The sequence below is a fragment of the Oncorhynchus gorbuscha genome, linkage group LG16 (genome assembly GCF_021184085.1).
Source record: "Oncorhynchus gorbuscha isolate QuinsamMale2020 ecotype Even-year linkage group LG16, OgorEven_v1.0, whole genome shotgun sequence".
NCBI classification, from domain to species: domain Eukaryota; kingdom Metazoa; phylum Chordata; class Actinopteri; order Salmoniformes; family Salmonidae; genus Oncorhynchus; species Oncorhynchus gorbuscha.
Window position 1 is genome coordinate 12,189,178 of NC_060188.1, and position 19,180 is coordinate 12,208,357.

At 47.3% G+C, this 19,180-nt stretch overlaps 1 protein-coding gene across 2 annotated transcripts in view; it reads right to left on the reverse strand.

Annotated features, from left to right (window-relative positions):
• Positions 1-3,343: 3,343 nt before the first annotated feature.
• Positions 3,344-19,180, reverse strand: part of LOC123999894 (speckle-type POZ protein) — a 101,409-nt gene continuing 85,572 nt past the window's right edge. For both annotated transcript variants that reach the window (XM_046305908.1, XM_046305910.1), the window contains 5 exons: positions 18,580-18,757; positions 14,594-14,649; positions 11,434-11,556; positions 9,976-10,118; positions 3,344-4,295 (listed from right to left, as the gene is read on the reverse strand). In XM_046305908.1, coding sequence (XP_046161864.1) covers positions 4,151-4,295; positions 9,976-10,118; positions 11,434-11,556; positions 14,594-14,649; positions 18,580-18,757 — 645 coding nt within the window. In that variant the 3' untranslated portion in view covers positions 3,344-4,150. The remainder of the gene's footprint in view (positions 4,296-9,975; positions 10,119-11,433; positions 11,557-14,593; positions 14,650-18,579; positions 18,758-19,180) is intronic.

Consider the following 19,180-nt stretch of genomic DNA (forward strand, 5'->3'; position numbering starts at 1 on the left):
ACCACTTTCCCTTCCCTCCCAATAGCCCTGCCTGTGACCACTTTCCCTCTCCTCCCAATAGCCCTGCCTGTGACCACTTTCCCTCTCCTCCCAATAGCCCTGCCTGTGACCACTTTCCCTTCGCTCCCACTAGCCCTGCCTGTGACCACTTTCCCTCCCCTCCAATAGCCCTGCCTGTGACCACTTTCCCTTCGCTCCCACTAGCCCTGCCTGTGACCACTTTCCCTCCCACTAGCTCTGCCTGTGACCACTTTCCCTCCCCTCCCACTAGCTCTGCCTGTGACCACTTTCCCTCCCAATAGCCTAGCTCTGCCTGTGACCACTTTCCCTCCCCTCCCACTAGCTCTGCCTGTGACCACTTTCCCTTCGCTCCCACTAGCCCTGCCTGTGACCACTTTCCCTCCCCTCCAATAGCCCTGCCTGTGACCACTTTCCCTTCGCTCCCACTAGCCCTGCCTGTGACCACTTTCCCTCCCACTAGCTCTGCCTGTGACCACTTTCCCTCCCCTCCCACTAGCTCTGCCTGTGACCACTTTCCCTCCCAATAGCCTAGCTCTGCCTGTGACCACTTTCCCTCCCCTCCCACTAGCTCTGCCTGTGACCACTTTCCCTTCGCTCCCACTAGCTCTGCCTGTGACCACTTTCCCTCCCCTCCCACTAGCTCTGCCTGTGACCACTTTCCCTCCCCTCCCACTAGCTCTGCCTGTGACCACTTTCCCTCCCCTCCCACTAGCTCTGCCTGTGACCACTTTCCCTCCCAATAGCCTAGCTCTGCCTGTGACCACTTTCCCTCCCCTCCCACTAGCCCTGCCTGTGACCACTTTCCCTCCCACTAGCCTAGCTCTGCCTGTGACCACTTTCCCTCCCACTAGCTCTGCCTATGACCACTTTCCCTCCCCTCCCACTAGCTCTGCCTGTGACCACTCTCCCTCCCCTCCCAATAGCCTAGCCCTGCCTGTGACCACTTTCCCTCCCAATAGCCTAGCTCTGCCTGTGACCACTTTCCCTCCCCTCCCACTAGCTCTGCCTGTGACCACTTTCCTTCGCTCCCACTAGCCCTGCCTGTGACCACTTTCCCTCCCCTCCAATAGCCCTGCCTGTGACCACTTTCCCTTCGCTCCCACTAGCCCTGCCTGTGACCACTTTCCCTCCCACTAGCTCTGCCTGTGACCACTTTCCCTCCCCTCCCACTAGCTCTGCCTGTGACCACTTTCCCTCCCAATAGCCTAGCTCTGCCTATATTATGACCATTTCCCTCCCCTCCCACTTAGCTCTGCCTGTGACCACTTTCCCTTATATCCCATTAGCTCTGCCTGTGACCACTTTCCCCTCCCCTCCCACTAGCTCTGCCTTGACCACTTTCCCTCCCCTCCCACTAGCTCTGCCTGTGACCACTTTCCCTCCCTCCCACTAGCTCTGCCTGTGACCACTTTCCCTCCCAATAGCCTAGCTCTGCCTGTGACCACTTTCCCTCCCCTCCCACTAGCCCTGCCTGTGACCACTTTCCCTCCCACTAGCCTAGCTCTGCCTGTGACCACTTTCCCTCCCACTAGCTCTGCCTATGACCACTTTCCCTCCCCTCCCACTAGCTCTGCCTGTGACCACTCTCCCTCCCCTCCCAATAGCCTAGCCCTGCCTGTGACCACTTTCCCTCCCAATAGCCTAGCCCTGCCTGTGACCACTTTCCCTCCCAATAGCCTAGCCCTGCCTGTGACCACTTTCCCTTCCAATAGCCCAGCCCTGCCTGTGACCACTTTCCCTCCCAATAGCCTAGCCCTGCCTGTGACCACTTTCCCTCCCAATAGCCTAGCCCTGCCTGTGACCACTTTCCCTCCCCTCCTTCTAGCCTAGCCCTGCCTGTGACCACTTTCCCTCCCAATAGCCTAGCCCTGACTGTGACCACTTTCCCTCCCAATAGCCTAGCCCTGCCTGTGACCACTTTCCCTACCCTCCCACTAGCCTAGCCCTGCCTGTGACCACTTTCCCTCCCAATAGCCTAGCCCTGCCTGTGCCCACTTTCCCTCCCCTCCCACTAGCCCAGCTCTGCCTGTGACCACTTTCCCTCCCCTCCCACTAGCCTAGCCCTGCCTGTGACCACTTTCCCTCCCCTCCCACTAGCCTAGCCCTGCCTGTGACCACTTTCCCTCCCAATAGCCTAGCTCTGCCTGTGCCCACTTTCCCTCCCAATAGCCTAGCTCTGCCTGTGCCCACTTTCCCTCCCCTCCCACTAGCCTAGCCCTGCCTGTGACCACTTTCCCTCCCCTCCCACTAGCCTAGCCCTGCCTGTGACCACTTTCCCTCCCCTCCCACTAGCCTAGCCCTGCCTGTGACCACTTTCCCTCCCCTTCCAATAGCCTAGCCCTGCCTGTGACCACTTTCCCTCCCAATAGCCTAGCCCTGCCTGTGACCACTTTCCCTCCCACTAGCCCAGCCCTGCCTGTGACCACTTTCCCTCCCAATAGCCTAGCCCTGCCTGTGACCACTTTCCCTCCCAATAGCCTAGCCCTGCCTGTGACCACTTTCCCTCCCAATAGCCTAGCCCTGCCTGTGACCACTTTCCCTCCCCTCCTTCTAGCCTAGCCCTGCCTATGACCACTTTCTCTCCCCTCCCACTAGCCTAGCCCTGCCTGTGGCCACTTTCACTTCCCTCCCACTATCCCTGTCTGTGGCCACTTTCCCTTCCCTCCCACTAGCCCTGCCTGTGACCACTCAGCTGTCCATCTCCTTCTCCCTACATTACTAATACCAGGGATCACACCATTCTATCCTGAAAGAGATGTAGGCTGTGTCCCAAATTACCACCCTGGTCATGAGTAGTGTACTAAACATGGAATAGAGTGCCTTTTGGGTCCTGTAGAGTCTGGACAGTGTGTTAGCTAGTGGACAGAGGTGGCTGGGACACCTGGCAGATGATGACTGATAGACTGGTGTGGAAACAACTTCTCTAGCGACTTCAGGGTGATGGGAGTGCTGATAGGAGTCCTGCTGGGCTACAACCTCGGTCAACAGAGACAAATCCTGTTCAAATACACACCATTAGCCCAGCGGACCGAGGAGATTACATCTGTAGTCACAGACAGGAAGCACACTAAGACCAAGTCAAACAACTAGAACTGACAGTGCCAACAGGAAAGGCTATACACCAGACAAACCGTGGCACTTACAGTACAGTAGGATGAGGTGTGTGTAGGGGATTTATCAGACTTTGATCATGTGTGGATGACATGTAAATAGGGCTGAGTGCAGCAGTTTCAAATGGGTGTTTATCCAGCTAATCGTTGGCAGGCATGGTCACCACACACACACACTAATGACAACTCAGTGGATACTGAAAGACAACAGGGCTTTTACAATCCAAAATAGCTGTATTTTGTGTTGAGACAAAACATTTTTTAGCGTTTTGACAGTGATGCAGGAGTGCGTTCTAATTCCACCAATAAGGAAAGTAGTCCTGAAAAGGGTCAGAGTAAAAACAGTTGATATAATATGTTTTTGTATGTCGTTTTTCTTAGAGAAAAAGGTTGGACATTTTGAACATTAAAACGTGTTCATCTCCATCTTGTTTCTTGCAAAAATCACCTTTCTTTTCGCCCTTCGGCGAGAAAAAATGCTTAAAATGTTATTCTGTACAAGATGGATGTCAAACATGAACTACAGGGTGTTTCTCTGCTCAGGGAAGATGACTGGGACATGGTGGCACTTCATCACCCAAAACCTTATCTTTGTCCATTTTTGGTTATTGTCTTTTTTGTTTGTTTTTCTGATTTCATACATAAAGCTTGGGTTTTTACACAATGCTACAAGGAGGACTTTAAAAAAAAAGTAAAGTAAAAAAAAAAAAATGAATTTACAACTTCTACCTCCCTCCTATACCCAAACACTCCGTTCTCTACAGGTGTACAGGGTAAGACAAGGTAGTCACTGTCTATATTCAGTTATCAGGGTGGATCATCCCTTTTTTTCATCGTCTTTGTACCAAATCCATACCACCCCCCCCCTGTACTTTCAGCTGAGGGAGGAGGGAGGGAGGAGCTCTGGTATCAATCTGGGCGCCTCTAGGTTCTGGAGGGGGCCTGGAGGAAGAGGAGAGCAGAGTAGGGCCCTCTGTGGTCCCAGGGCAGAGCAGAGCTGGGCAAGGGATCCAGGGACACTAGGACTGTTTGAGGCGTTTGCGTGGGGGTCCCAGGAAGGGGCACTGGGCCGAGGCCAGGGAGCGATAGGCCTCAGCCACCAGGTGGGGGTGGGATGCCACCATGGACTTCCAGCCAGACGTCTCCATCACCTCAGCAGCATGGCTAGAGGAGACAGAGAGAGAGGTGGGGGAGGCAGAGGAAGGGGCGAGAGAGGGGGAGGGACAAAGAGAGACAAGTCAGAAGGAGAGGAGGAAAGAGTGAGGCAGAGGAGAGACATGAGCACTGTTCTCACCTGGCCCCTCCATCCCATCCCTCCCTCCCTACATCCTCCACACAGGCCTGACAGACTGCATACCACTGGGCCCTGTGGGAATCCCCAGCCTCCTCACACCCTCAGGGTGCAGTACTGCACTATCACGCACACACATACATGGCCTTTAATGACATTTGTTCTGTGTATTAGTGTGTGTATATTAATGAAAGTGAATGTGTGTCCAGCAGCATACCTCCCAGACATCCAAGCCCACCTCTGACCCAGTTCCCTGGTAGGGACATGTACCCCCTGTTCCCTCTAATGGCCAATGGGCTGTGAGCTGTGAGCTATGAGCTGTGCCTGGGGTTAGCAGACCAGCAAAGGGCACAGAGAGAGCAGCCACAGCTGGAGAGCAGGCCGGGCCCAGGGGGCTGGGGGAGAGGGGGGGAGAGGAGTGAGAGAAGGTAGGGGAGATGAAGGAGAAGCGGAGGGAGGGAAGGAAGGAAAGAGGGAGCGAGTGGAAGAGGAAGAGAGGTGGGGGCTAACAGTGGTGTTGACTGCAGGGTGGGGGCTAACAGTGGTGTTGACTGCAGGGCGGGGGGACGGAGGTCTGGGGTTTATTGGTTACACTGTGTAGTTTATTTTCTATATTCGTCCTCTTTATTGATTTCAGTTGTTGTCGATGTTGTCGATGTTGTCTGAGGGAGGAGGGTTGATAACGCTTTGCAAGCCAGAGTCCCCCATGGTCAATTTCCACAACAAAAACAATAGTCAAATTAAACTGTCATAATGCCCATAACCACAATTAATGACCAGTATTAGGAGTGGAATCACAGGAGAGAGAGAGAGAGGACAGAGGAGCGAGAGAGAGAGAGAGAGAGAGAGAGAGAGAGAGAGAGAGAGAGAGAGAGAGAGAGAGAGAGAGAGAGAGAGAGAGAGAGAGAGAGGACAGAGGAGTAGGGGAGAGGGGGGTCAGAGCGTAAGGTAACGGGGGAGAGGGTGACTGAAAAAGGAAAAAAGCGACTCAAAGATGGAGAAAGAAAAGAGTGGATATGTGCAGGATTAGGGACTGAAGAGAGTACAGAATATAGAGGACCAAGGCCCTCTTCACATAATTAAAAATGCCCTTATTGGTATGGCAAGTTTAATGGATGGCCTTCGTCAGTGTTGACTAAGGGAAGAGTAATGTCGTGTTCACAATCAATGTTGACGAATCATAAACAACCAGCACATTGAGGAGCAACCTCATGCTGTGTATGGCCTCGGTCATAGAGAATCGCTCTAGTTAAAGGGATACTTCGGGACATTGGCAATGAAGCCCTTTATCTACTTCCCCAAAGACAGATACAATTTATGTGTTAGGCATTTAGCGAAAATGTTCTGAGTGAGGGATACAGTAACGTTATGTGCTAGGTATTTAGCGAGAGTGTTCTGAGTGAGGGTTACAGTAACAGTATGTGTTAGGTATATAGAGTGTTCTGAGTGAGGGATACAGTAACGGTATGTGTTAGGTATATAGAGAGTGTTCTGAGTGAGGGTTACAGTAACGGTATGTGTTAGGTATATAGAGTGTTCTGAGTGAGGGATACAGTAACGGTATGTGTTAGGTATATAGAGAGTGTTCTGAGTGAGGGTTACAGTAACGGTATGTGTTAGGTATTTAGCGAGTGTTCTGAGTGAGGGTTACAGTAACGGTATGTGCTAGGTATTTAGCGAGAATGTTCTGAGTGAGGGTTACAGTAACGGTATGTGTTAGGTATATAGAGAGTGTTCTGAGTGAGGGTTACAGTAACGGTATGTGTTAGGTATATAGATGTTCTGAGTGAAGGTTACAGTAACGTTATGTGCTAGGTATTTAGCGAGAGTGTTCTGAGTGAGGGTTACAGTGGTATGTGCTAGGTATTTAGCGAGAGTGTTCTGAGTGAGGGTTACAGTAACGGTATGTGCTAGGTATTTAGCGAGAGTGTTCTGAGTGAGGGTTACAGTAACAGTATGTGTTAGGTATTTAGCGAGAGTGTTCTGAGTAGGGTTACAGTAACAAGCACATATGTGTTAGGTATATAGAGTGTTCTGAGTGAGGGTTACAGTAACGGTATGTGTTAAGTATATAGAGAGTGTTCTGAGTGAGGGTTACAGTAACAGTATGTGTTAGGTATATAGAGTGTTCTGAGTGAGGGATACAGTAACGGTATGTGTTAGGTATATAGAGAGTGTTCTGAGTGAGGGTTACAGTAACGGTATGTGCTAGGTATATAGAGAGTGTTCTGAGTGAGGGTTACAGTAACGGTATGTGTTAGGTATATAGAGAGTGTTCTGAGTGAGGGTTACAGTAACGGTATGTGTTAGGTATATAGAGAGTGTTCTGAGTGAGGGTTACAGTAACGGTATGTGTTTGGTATATAGAGAGTGTTCTGAGTGAGGGTTACAGTAACGGTATGTGCTAGGTAGATAGCGAGAGTGTTCTGAGTAAGGGTTACAGTAACAGTATGTGTTAGGTATATAGAGTGTTCTGAGTGAGGGATACAGTAACGGTATGTGTTAGGTATATAGAGAGTGTTCTGAGTGAGGGTTACAGTAACGGTATGTGTTAGGTATATAGAGTGTTCTGAGTGAGGGATACAGTAACGGTATGTGTTAGGTATATAGAGAGTGTTCTGAGTGAGGGTTACAGTAACGGTATGTGTTAGGTATTTAGCGAGTGTTCTGAGTGAGGGTTACAGTAACGGTATGTGCTAGGTATTTAGCGAGAATGTTCTGAGTGAGGGTTACAGTAACGGTATGTGTTAGGTATATAGAGAGTGTTCTGAGTGAGGGTTACAGTAACGGTATGTGTTAGGTATATAGAGAGTGTTCTGAGTGAAGGTTACAGTAACGTTATGTGCTAGGTATTTAGCGAGAGTGTTCTGAGTGAGGGTTACAGTAACGGTATGTGCTAGGTATTTAGCGAGAGTGTTCTGAGTGAGGGTTACAGTAACGGTATGTGCTAGGTATTTAGCGAGAGTGTTCTGAGTGAGGGTTACAGTAACAGTATGTGTTAGGTATTTAGCGAGAGTGTTCTGAGTGAGGGTTACAGTAACAGTATGTGTTAGGTATATAGAGTGTTCTGAGTGAGGGTTACAGTAACGGTATGTGTTAAGTATATAGAGAGTGTTCTGAGTGAGGGTTACAGTAACAGTATGTGTTAGGTATATAGAGTGTTCTGAGTGAGGGATACAGTAACGGTATGTGTTAGGTATATAGAGAGTGTTCTGAGTGAGGGTTACAGTAACGGTATGTGCTAGGTATATAGAGAGTGTTCTGAGTGAGGGTTACAGTAACGGTATGTGTTAGGTATATAGAGAGTGTTCTGAGTGAGGGTTACAGTAACGGTATGTGTTAGGTATATAGAGAGTGTTCTGAGTGAGGGTTACAGTAACGGTATGTGTTTGGTATATAGAGAGTGTTCTGAGTGAGGGTTACAGTAACGGTATGTGCTAGGTAGATAGCGAGAGTGTTCTGAGTAAGGGTTACAATAACGGTATGTGCTAGGTATTTAGCGAGAGTGTTCTGAGTGAGGGTTACAGTAACGGTATGTGCTAGGTATTTAGCGAGAGTGTTCTGAGTGAGGGTTACAGTAACGGTATGTGTTAGGTATATAGAGAGGGTTACAGTAACGGTATGTGTTAGGTATTTAGCGAGAGTGTTCTGAGTGAGGGTTACAGTAACGGCATGTGTTAGGTATTTAGCGAGAGTGTTCTGAGTGAGGGTTACAGTAACGGCATGTGTTAGGTATATAGAGTGTTCTCAGTGATGGGTACAGTAACGGTATGTGTTAGGTATATAGAGAGTGTTCTGAGTGGGGGTTACAGTAACGGTATGTGTTAGGTATATAGAGTGTTCTGAGTGAGTGTTACAGTAACGGTATGTGTTAGGTATTTAGCGAGTGTTCTGAGTGAGGGTTACAGTAACGGTATGTGCTAGGTATTTAGCGAGAGTGTTCTGAGTGAGGGTTACAGTAACGGTATGTGCTAGGTATTTAGCGGGAGTGTTCTGAGTGAGGGTTACAGTAACGGTATGTGCTAGGTATTTAGCGAGAGTGTTCTGAGTGAGGGTTACAGTAACGGTATGTGTTAGGTATATAGAGAGTGTTCTGAGTGAGGGTTATAGTAACGGCATGTGTTAGGTATATAGAGAGTGTTCTGAGTGAGGGTTACAGTAACGGTATGTGTTAGGTATATAGAGAGTGTTCTGAGTGAGGGTTACAGTAACGGTATGTGTTAGGTATATAGAGAGGGTTACAGTAACGGTATGTGTTAGGTATTTAGCGAGAGTGTTCTGAGTGAGGGGTACAGTAACGGTATGTGTTAGGTATATAGAGTGTTCTGAGTGAGGGTTACAGTAACGGCATGTGTTAGGTATATAGAGTGTTCTCAGTGAGGGTTACAGTAACAGTATGTGTTAGGTATATAGAGAGTGTTCTGAGTGAGGGGTACAGTAACGGTATGTGTTAGGTATATAGAGTGTTCTGAGTGAGGGTTACAGTAACGTTATGTGTTAGGTATATAGAGAGTGTTCTGAGTGAGGGGTACAGTAACGGTATGTGTTAGGTATTTAGCGAGAGTGTTCTGAGTGAGGGGTACAGTAACGGTATCTGCTAGGTATATAGAGAGTGTTCTGAGTGAGGGGTACAGTAACGGTATGTGTTAGGTATATAGAGTGTGTTCTTGGGGTGTCCTCGGATGGGGCCACAGTGTCTCCTGACCCCTCCTGTCTCAGCCGCCAGTATTTATGCTGCAGTAATTTGTGTCGGGGGGCTAGGGTCAGTTTGTTATATCTGAAGTACTTCTCCTGTCCTATTCAGTGTCCTGTGTGAATTTAAGTGTGCTCTCTAATTCTCTCTTTCTTTCTCTCTCTCTCTCGGAGGACCTGGGACCATGCCTCAGGACTACCTGACATGATGACTCCTTGCTGTCCCCAGTCCACCTGGCCGTGCTGCTGCTCCAGTTTCAACTGTTCTGCCTTATTATTATTGGACCATGCTGGTCATTTATGAACATTTGAACATCTTGGCCATGTTCTGTTATAATCTCCACCCGGCACAGCCAGAAGAGGACTGGCCACCCCACATAGCCTGGTTCCTCTCTAGGTTTCTTCCTAGGTTTTGGCCTTTCTAGGGAGTTTTTCCTAGCCACCGTGCTTTTACACCTGCATTGTTTGCTGTTTGGGGTTTTAGGCTGGGTTTCTGTACAGCTGATGTACGAAGGGCTTTATAAATAAATTTGATTGGATTTGATTTCTGAGTGAGGGTTACAGTAACAGTATGTGCTAGGTATTTAGCGAGAGGGTTTTGAGTGAGACCTACAGTGCTGGTGTGTGTGAGTGAGTGAGGAGTATAGAATGAGAGTGGGGTGCAGTGTATTTGTTTGAGTGAGGAGTATAGAATGAGAGCGGGGTGCAGTGTGTGTGTGTGAGTGAGGAGTATAGAATGAGAGCGGGGTGCAGTGTGTGTGTGTGAGTGAGGAGTATAGAATGAGAGCGGGGTGCAGTGTGTGTGTGTTTGAGTGAGGAGAATAGAATGAGAGCGGGGTGCAGTGTGTGTGTGCCACTCACTAGTTGATGAAGTCCACAGCCTGTGTTTTGAGTTGGTCTGCACTGTGCAGGTCTGCCAGGATGAGGATCTCTGCAGTGTTCTCCACAGACAGACTGGTGCACAGAGCATCCTCACACATCACCTTCAGCCTCTCCAGAGCATACTGACAGAGAGACAGGGGGGGGAGAAAACTAATAGATTTGTACTTGCTATCTATCACCATTTACAATAGGAAATGCTGGACTGTGTAATGATTTCATAACATCAAATTGCTCCTGTCACGTCAATGAAGCTAGTTTGACTTTCAGAGAGAGGGAGAGGGTTTGAAAAGGAGTGTTGACAGTGAGTGGTAGAGGTGGAGCGCGGGAACCAGGGAGAGAGCAGAGATCATGGTGGTGTGTAAACACTGAAAGGTGATTTATCTGACGTCCTGTTAAACCTTGGGTGTCCAACTCAACCCACCACGGTACAGTACACCCACAGTGTAGACAAACACACACAACTCTGAGGCAGAAAGTCACTCAAAAGGCCTGGCCACTGTCCACACACTGACAGATAGGCGAGTGTGTCCTTGCGTGCAAATGGGCACATCACATATACACTACATGACCAAAAGTATGGACACCTGCACGTCAAACATCTCATTCCAAAACCATGGGCAATAATATGGAGATGGTCCCCCCTTTGCTGCAATAACAGCCATCACTCCTCTGGGAAGGCTTTCCACTAGATGTTGGATTATTGCTGCAGGGACTTGCTTCCATTCAGCCACAAGACCATTACTGAGATCAGGCACTGATGTTGGGCGAATGGGCTTGGCTCGCAGTCGGCGTTCCAATTCATCCCAAAGGTGTTCGATGGAGTTGAGGTCAGGGCTCTGTGCAGGCCTGTCAAGTTCTTCCACACTGATTGACAAAATATTTCTGCATGAACCTCGCTTTGTGCACAGGGACACTGTCATGCTGAAACAGGAAAGGGCCTACCAAAAACTGTTGGCACAAAATTGGATGCACAGAATCATTTAGAATGTCATTGTCTGCTGTAGCGTTAAGATTTCCCTTTACTGGAACTAAGTGGCCTCGCCCGAACCATGAAAAACAGCACCAGACCATTATTCCACCAAACTTTACAGTTGGCACTATGCTGCATTGGGGCAAAAAGTTTTCTCCTGGCATCCGCCAAACCCAGATTAGTGCGTCGGACTGCAAAATGGTGAAGCGTGAGTCATCACTCCAGAGAACGCTTTCAACTGGTCCAGAGTCCAATTGCAGCGAGCTTTACACCACTCCAGACAATGCATCATTCTGCACACAGGACCACTACATATGGTACATAGCATCTCATACACCTCACACACAAACATAACATAATACTGTAGGCCAGGGAACATAACAACATATGATATACTCACTCATCCATACAATATGATATCAGATACGATATACACACCTCCTCATTCCTCCTCCACCCACACTAACCTTGTCAGCCGCAGCCAGCAGGTCGTCAGCCATCTTGTCCAGGTTGGGGGCTTTGCCCGTGTAGATGAAGCACATCATCTCCTTGAACACCTCTGGCTCCACATCGTTAATCTCCACACGGTTCTGGAGGAGGAGAGAAGAGACCGAGGGCAGTGCTCAGAGCCTATATTACCACAACTTCCCAACATCAGACCCATTATGAGCACTCCATTGACTGTGATCCTGTTCCAGCAGTCTTCCCATGATGCAGTCTGCTTAACTCATTTCAGATAGGTGAAGTTAACCATCTACACTGAACAAAAATATAAACGCAACATGTAAAGTGCTGGTCCCATGTTTCATGTGCTGAAATATAAGACCCCAGAAATGTTCCTTACACACAAAAAGTTAATTTGTGCACAAAATTAGTTTGCATTTCTGTTCGTGAACATTTCTCCTTGGCCAAGAAAATCCATCCACCTGACAGGTGCGGCATATCAAGAAGCAGATTGAATAGCATGAACATTACACAGGTGCACCTTGTGCTGGGGGAAATTAAAGGCCACTCTAGTTTGTCACAAAACAATGCTACAGATGTCTCAAGGTTTGAGGGAGCGTGCAATTAGCATGCTGACTGCAAGAATGTGCACCAGAGCTGTTGCCAGAGATTTGAATGTTCATTTCTCTACTATAAGCCGCCTTAAACGCCATTTTAGAGAATTTGGCAATATATGAAAAAGGCCTCACAACAGCAGACCACGTGTAACCACGCCGGCCCAGGAACTCCACATCTTGATTCTATACCTGCGGGACAGTCAGGGGGGAAGAGGAAGGGGGTGCTGTGTTTGTCTGTCTGTAATTCTGTAATAAAGCCCTTTTGTGGGGAAAAACTCATTCTGATTTGCTGGGCCTGGCTCCGCAGTGGGTGGGCCTATGCCCTCCCAGGCCCACCCATGGCTGCGCCTCTGCCCAATCATGTGAAATCCATAGATTTGGGCCTAATTAATTGATTTCAATGACAGATTTCCTTATGAACTGTAACTCTGTAAAATCTCTGCGTTTATATTTTTGCTCAGTAAAGGTAATTTTACTATCTACTTTATCATTCATGTCACAAACCCACCATGTCTAAACCCATAAAACACACACCAAATAGTTGTGAGCAGACCAGAGCACCAGAACACCTCTGAAACAGTCTGAACACGTTCATCCCCAAAATTGAAAACGACATTTGAGATGTATTCCCCCCCACAGTCGATTCCTGGAATTAATCCGGAGAATTCGTTCCCAACGAACGGTGCCTGCAGCCAACGGCAACGCTCTTTATCGCTCGTCGGCACGGTAACCTGAACCCTTTTCTCCGCTCCGAGAGGCAGAACAAGGCAGTAAACCAATTATGTTGCTGCTTTATCATCGTCACGGCGACCTGAGGTATTTCAGCAGGGTCAGGCCGGGTATACAGACAGCTCAGAGCACATTAATGTTCCACTCTGGACACTAACAAAACAGCACACTACAAATCAACCCATTACACATTAGCACAGACATACATGTGTTTGTTTATCACCAACAAACACAAACATTCATCCTGTACAGAGAGTACAAATGTGATCTTTCATGGTCTACCAACACACACACACAGACAGAGTCTACCAACACACACACACACAGACAGAGTCTACCAACACACACACACACAGACAGAGTCTACCAACACACACACACACACACACACAGAGTCTACCAACACACACACACACACACACACACACACACACACACACACACACACACACACACACACACACACACACACACACACACACACACACACACACACACACACACACACACACACACACACACACACAGAGTCTACCAACACACACACACACACACAGAGTCTACCAACACACACACACACACACAGAGTCTACCAACACACACACACACACACAGAGTCTACCAACACACACACACACACACACACACACACACTCTACCAACACACACTACAACACACACACACACACACACACACACACACACACACACACACACACACACACACACACACACACACACACACACACACACACACAGAGTCTACCAACACACACACACACACACACAGAGTCTACCAACACACACACACACACACACACACACACACACACACAGAGTCTACCAACACACACACACACAGAGTCTACCAACACACACACACACACACACACAGAGTCTACCAACACACACACACACACAGAGTCTACCAACACACACACACACACAGAGTCTACCAACACACACACACACACAGAGTCTACCAACACACACACACACACACAGTCTACCAACACACACACACACACACAGAGTCTACCAACACACACACACACACAGAGTCTACCAACACACACACACACACAGAGTCTACCAACACACACACACACACAGAGTCTACCAACACACACACACACAGAGTCTACCAACACACACACACACACAGAGTCTACCAACACACACACACACACACACACACACACACACACACACACACACACACACACACACACACACAGAGAGAGTCTACCAATACACACACAGAGTCTACCAACACACACACACACACACACACACAGAGAGAGAGAGTCTACCAGTCTACCAATACACACAAACAGGCACAAGGCTGGGCTATTATTGTGTTTATTTACAAACTCATTCATTCTCCCTCTATAGGCTGGTGAATCTGTTTTCTCTATCATATGGGGACACATTCCTCCCCCTCTCCCTGATGAAGACGCCCACTTATATAGCAATTAAGATGCATTTCCTCGCCGTGTGCTTTATAATTTCCAAATTTGAGCAGGGCCCGCATCAATATTCTGTCAACACGACCTCTAAATCACCGACGTTCAATCTCACCATCAGATGAGCAGGACCCACACACACACCTAGCAAGGATCTATGTTGGTCAAACTCCCACAAATCCTACAGTTACAGATCTTACAGTGAGCCTGCCAGCTCCATGCAGACATAGGCAACATTCTGGAAGGGTACAGTAACCGTGTAGACACATCCCTGTCTGAACTAGTGATGATGCAACAGAGAGAAAGATGTGAAGACCCTCCCCACTGAGACACAGGACTGTTCAGGTCACAACAATGTCTACAACACTCACCTTTTTACTCTCCTCCATCTCATGTTCAAACATGGCACTGAACACTGGCGATCGGGCTGGAGGGGAGGGGGGTAGAGAGAGCACATCAGAATGTATGTCACATGCACCGAATACAATGCCTACTTACAAGCCCTTAACCAACAATGCAGTTCAAGAAATGGAGTTAAGAAAATATCAAATCAAATAAAAAGTTACATAGCAAGGCTATATACAGGGGGTACCGGTACCAAGTCAATGTGCGGGGGTACAGGCAAGTTGAGGTAATATGAACATGGATAGATTGATAGAGCAAGTGAGCGAGAGAAGGAGAGAGAATAGTTTAGTTGGCTAATGTGTCTCCCATCTGTCTGTCTGTTTGCCACAGGGGCTGTGGAAACAACGAACAGCCTCCGGTACACACCGTCCTGCTACTGCTACTCCCAAGGCCTAATGCACCAGCTCTCACTGAAGACTAGCAGGGCCATGAACCAGGAGATACAGGATGTGCCCCAAATGGCACCCTATTTCCTATATAGTGCACTATTTTTGACCAGGGTGGCACACTAGGGAATAGGATGTAATTTGTGACGTACTGAACCATATAGCGTTGTTTAATTCATCAGAGATTTGTCAGAGAGAGAGAGATAGAGAAACCCAACCCCACAGCAGCACACAATTAAAATGGCTCAAAATAACTCAATAATTGACAGCCATTCCCATTCTCCACAGGGAGACAGTTTCCCCCTCTAAATCATCATTGTTTCATAGTCTTCGTGTGTTTTTCTAATAAAGAAATGGGATTCCTCTATATGACAGTATGAGACTAGTGTGCTTGGGAGTAGGACACCTGAAGTGTTGTACCATAGCTGAGAGTTGTTTTGCTGTGAGTGTTGTTCCATAGCTGAGAGTTGTTTTGTTGTGAGAGTTGTTCCATAGCTGAGAGTTGTTTTGTTGTGAGAGTTGTTCCATAGCTGAGAGTTGTTTTGTTGTGAGAGTTGTTCCATAGCTGAGAGTTGTTTTGATCCATAGCTGAGGGTTGTTTTGTTGTGAGAGTTGTTCCATAGCTGAGAGTTGTTTTGTTGTGAGAGTTGTTCCATAGCTGAGAGTTGTTTTGTTGTGAGAGTTGTTCCATAGCTGAGAGTTGTTTTGTTGTGAGAGTTGTTCCATAGCTGAGAGTTGTTTTGCTGTGAGTGTTGTTCCATAGCTGAGAGTTGTTTTGTTCCATAGCTGAGAGTTGTTTTGTTGTGAGAGTTGTTCCATAGCTGAGAGTTGTTTTGTTGTGAGAGTTGTTCCATAGCTGAGAGTTGTTTTGTTGTGAGAGTTGTTCCATAGCTGAGAGTTGTTTTGATCCATAGCTGAGGGTTGTTTTGTTGTGAGAGTTGTTCCATAGCTGAGAGTTGTTTTGTTGTGAGAGTTGTTCCATAGCTGAGAGTTGTTTTGTTGTGAGAGTTGTTCCATAGCTGAGAGTTGTTTTGTTGTGAGAGTTGTTCCATAGCTGAGAGTTGTTTTGATCCATAGCTGAGGGTTGTTTTGTTGTGAGAGTTGTTCCATAGCTGAGAGTTGTTTTGTTGTGAGAGTTGTTCCATAGCTGAGAGTTGTTTTGTTGTGAGTGTTGTTCCATAGCTGAGAGTTGTTTTCATCCATAGCTGAGGGTTATTTTGTTGTGAGTGTTGTACCATAGCCAAGAGTTGTTTTGTGTGAGTGTTGTACCATAGCTGAGAGTTGTTTTGTTCCATAGCTGAGAGTTGTTTTGTGTGAGTGTTGTACCATAGCTGTGTGAGGGTATTATAAAGATGCAGTGCCGAGCTCGTTCTGCAGTAGACAGAGAGAGAAGCAACACTGTTTTAGATCACATGACCAATAAGAAGCCAATTTAAAGCGTTCCGCTCAGCCAGCACACACACACTTCCACAGCCCTTTTGATCCTGCTCTGTCCGTTTCCACAGCGATTAACGGCCCGGAAAGTTGTCACAGGAACGGTGGTGGAGAGGGAGAACAATGAGGGGAGTGGGTGTCACCTAACCCAGGTAGCGGAAGAAGCGAGGGAGAAGGAGAAAAGGAGAGAGGGAGGTGCAGACAGCCAGATGAGGGGGTGGAGAGAGAGAGAGAGAGAGTGAAGACCCCAATGCCACAGTAGCACACAATTAAAATGTCTCAAAATGACTGGATAATTGACAGCCATTCCCATTCTCCACAGGGAGAGTTCCTGAAAGTTTCAGTCAGATACTCCGCCACGGGGCTCTATTTGCAGCTGCCATTAACAGCCTGCTCTTTGGCAATTTCAACTTCAAAAAGCCAGCACGCCACTATTTTCCAACCCTGATGCAAGGGTTGGTAATTTACCTGTCGTATATTATATATATCATTATCAAAAAAATTATGTATTTTCAGCTGTTTAAAGCTGTTGTACAAAACCAAAAGAAAGAGACGAACGAACAAAAAACAAACTTATGAGCAGGTAGCATAGAAAGTGTACATTGAACAGATCTACCGCTTCCTCGACTTGCTTTCAATGAGAATGACAGATCTATAACTCACATTTCTATAACTGCTGATAAAAACATTTAGAAATTTCACCTTGTGTATTCTACTATTCTAACTCGCAACAGTAAGTTGAGACCCCAACTACTATCTGTAGAAGTGCAAATATGATCTGTAAGATGGTACCATTATGTTTATAAAAGAGTACATTTACAAGTAGAATAACCGTGAGTGGACATTCTCCCTCGATTTATTTTGGATCTTTATCCAGCTCCCTTAAAAAGTATGGATGTTTGTAAAACCCTACATAGTCCATGTTTTCTCTATATGACATGCCCACATGGAGCAATTATGGTGCTTTCAACTCAAAATGTAAACAAAGCTTATTTAAAACAAGTTGCTGTGTAGTATTTTTTTAATTTATTGTAATTTCGCCCCCTTTTTCTCCCCAATTTCATGATATCCAATTGCAATCCAATTCCGATCTTGTCTCATTGCTGCAACTCCCCAAAGGGCTCACGAGAGGCAAAGTTCCAGTCATGCGTCCTCCGAAACATGACCCGCCAAGCCGCGCTTCTTAACACCTGCTCACTTAACCCGGAAGCCAGCTGCACCAATGTGTCGGAGGAAACACCATTCAACTGACGACCTAAGTCAGCCTGGAGGAGCCCGGCCCGCCACAAGGAGTGGCAAGAGCGCAATGAGCCAAGTAATGCCGCCCCGGCCAAACACACACCTAACCCGGACAACGCTGGGCCAATTGTGCGCCGCACTATGGGACTCCCGGTCACATCCGGTTGTGACAGCCTGTGATCAAACCAACCCCAGGCTGTAATGACGCCGCAACACTGCGATGCAGTGCCTTAGACCGCTGCGCCAATCAGGAGGCCCTGCTGTTTAGTTATTAGAATTATACACTTTCTTTTTAGGCCTTATCGATAGCCAAGTGAATTTAGTCTTGCTTATTGACTATGTTTGGCATGACCACACTGCAATTTACAGTAGGCCTAGCCCCTATATCGGTGTGAATGCTGTAGCCTACGTTTAATCGTGTAATTCCCTATTAAAACAATGTGGAATGCAAACATGTTGAAAATATTTAGCAAATATGGGGAAGGATATTTAACGAACTAGGCTATAACGGACTAATATTCAAATTGGCGTTGATGACAACGCTATACATAAGACAGTAAATAAACAACTTTAAGCAACTACACATTTAGCCATGGAGCACGTTCCGATTGGTCAGTGTGGGGCCAAGCCTCGACACACCCACAATGTGTTTTATAAGTCCAGAACTTTCGCTCCACCGCCAGCTACTGTGGCCATTATTCTGGTTGTGAAAATTGCTAAAATATTTGTACTACTACCGACAGCGCTAAGACTTAACATTGCGCTAGGTTTAATACAATAGAGCCCATAGTCTGTGTTCTGTCATTGATGGGTCTATATCTGTAAGAAGTGGGTCCGGTGTTCTGTGTGGTCAGTATGCACGTGAGTGGCGTGCGAGACAAAAGTAGTCTTACCTGCCAGGATGGCTTTGTGTGCCTGGAACTCCTGTCCCGCCACACACAGGGAGCAGTCAGTGAAGCGGGAGTGTTCCCAAAGCCCTCCCAGCTCGTCAGCCAGCCTGCAGTCTGGCACCTTCACCATGTTCATAGTGTTCTGACCTGAGATGTTCACAGAGTCCTGCACCACACTCACCTACAGGGAGGGAGAGTTAGACGGAGAGACAGGAGACCAGAGAGAAAGAATGAGAAAAAGGAAAAAAAGGAAAAAATCAGAAAGAAAAAGACAGAGGGAAGATCAGTCAGTCAGTCTACTCACATTGTAAACATTACAGTAACCAGACAGACAGACATCAGCGGTATTAGACCGTCTATCACCTTACACATTCTAATGGACAAATCAGACAACACACACATCAAATCATATACAGGAAGACCAGCCATTAACAGATGATCTCTGCCACACCAATCAATACATCAACCGTTAAATAAAGCTGCCATGCAAACACACACCAACAATTAACGTGTGCTCTGCTCATTTACCACATCCACTCACAAACAAGACACTAGACAGGGACTTGACTCAGTCTATTAATCATTAGGGTGTGTGTGTGTGTGT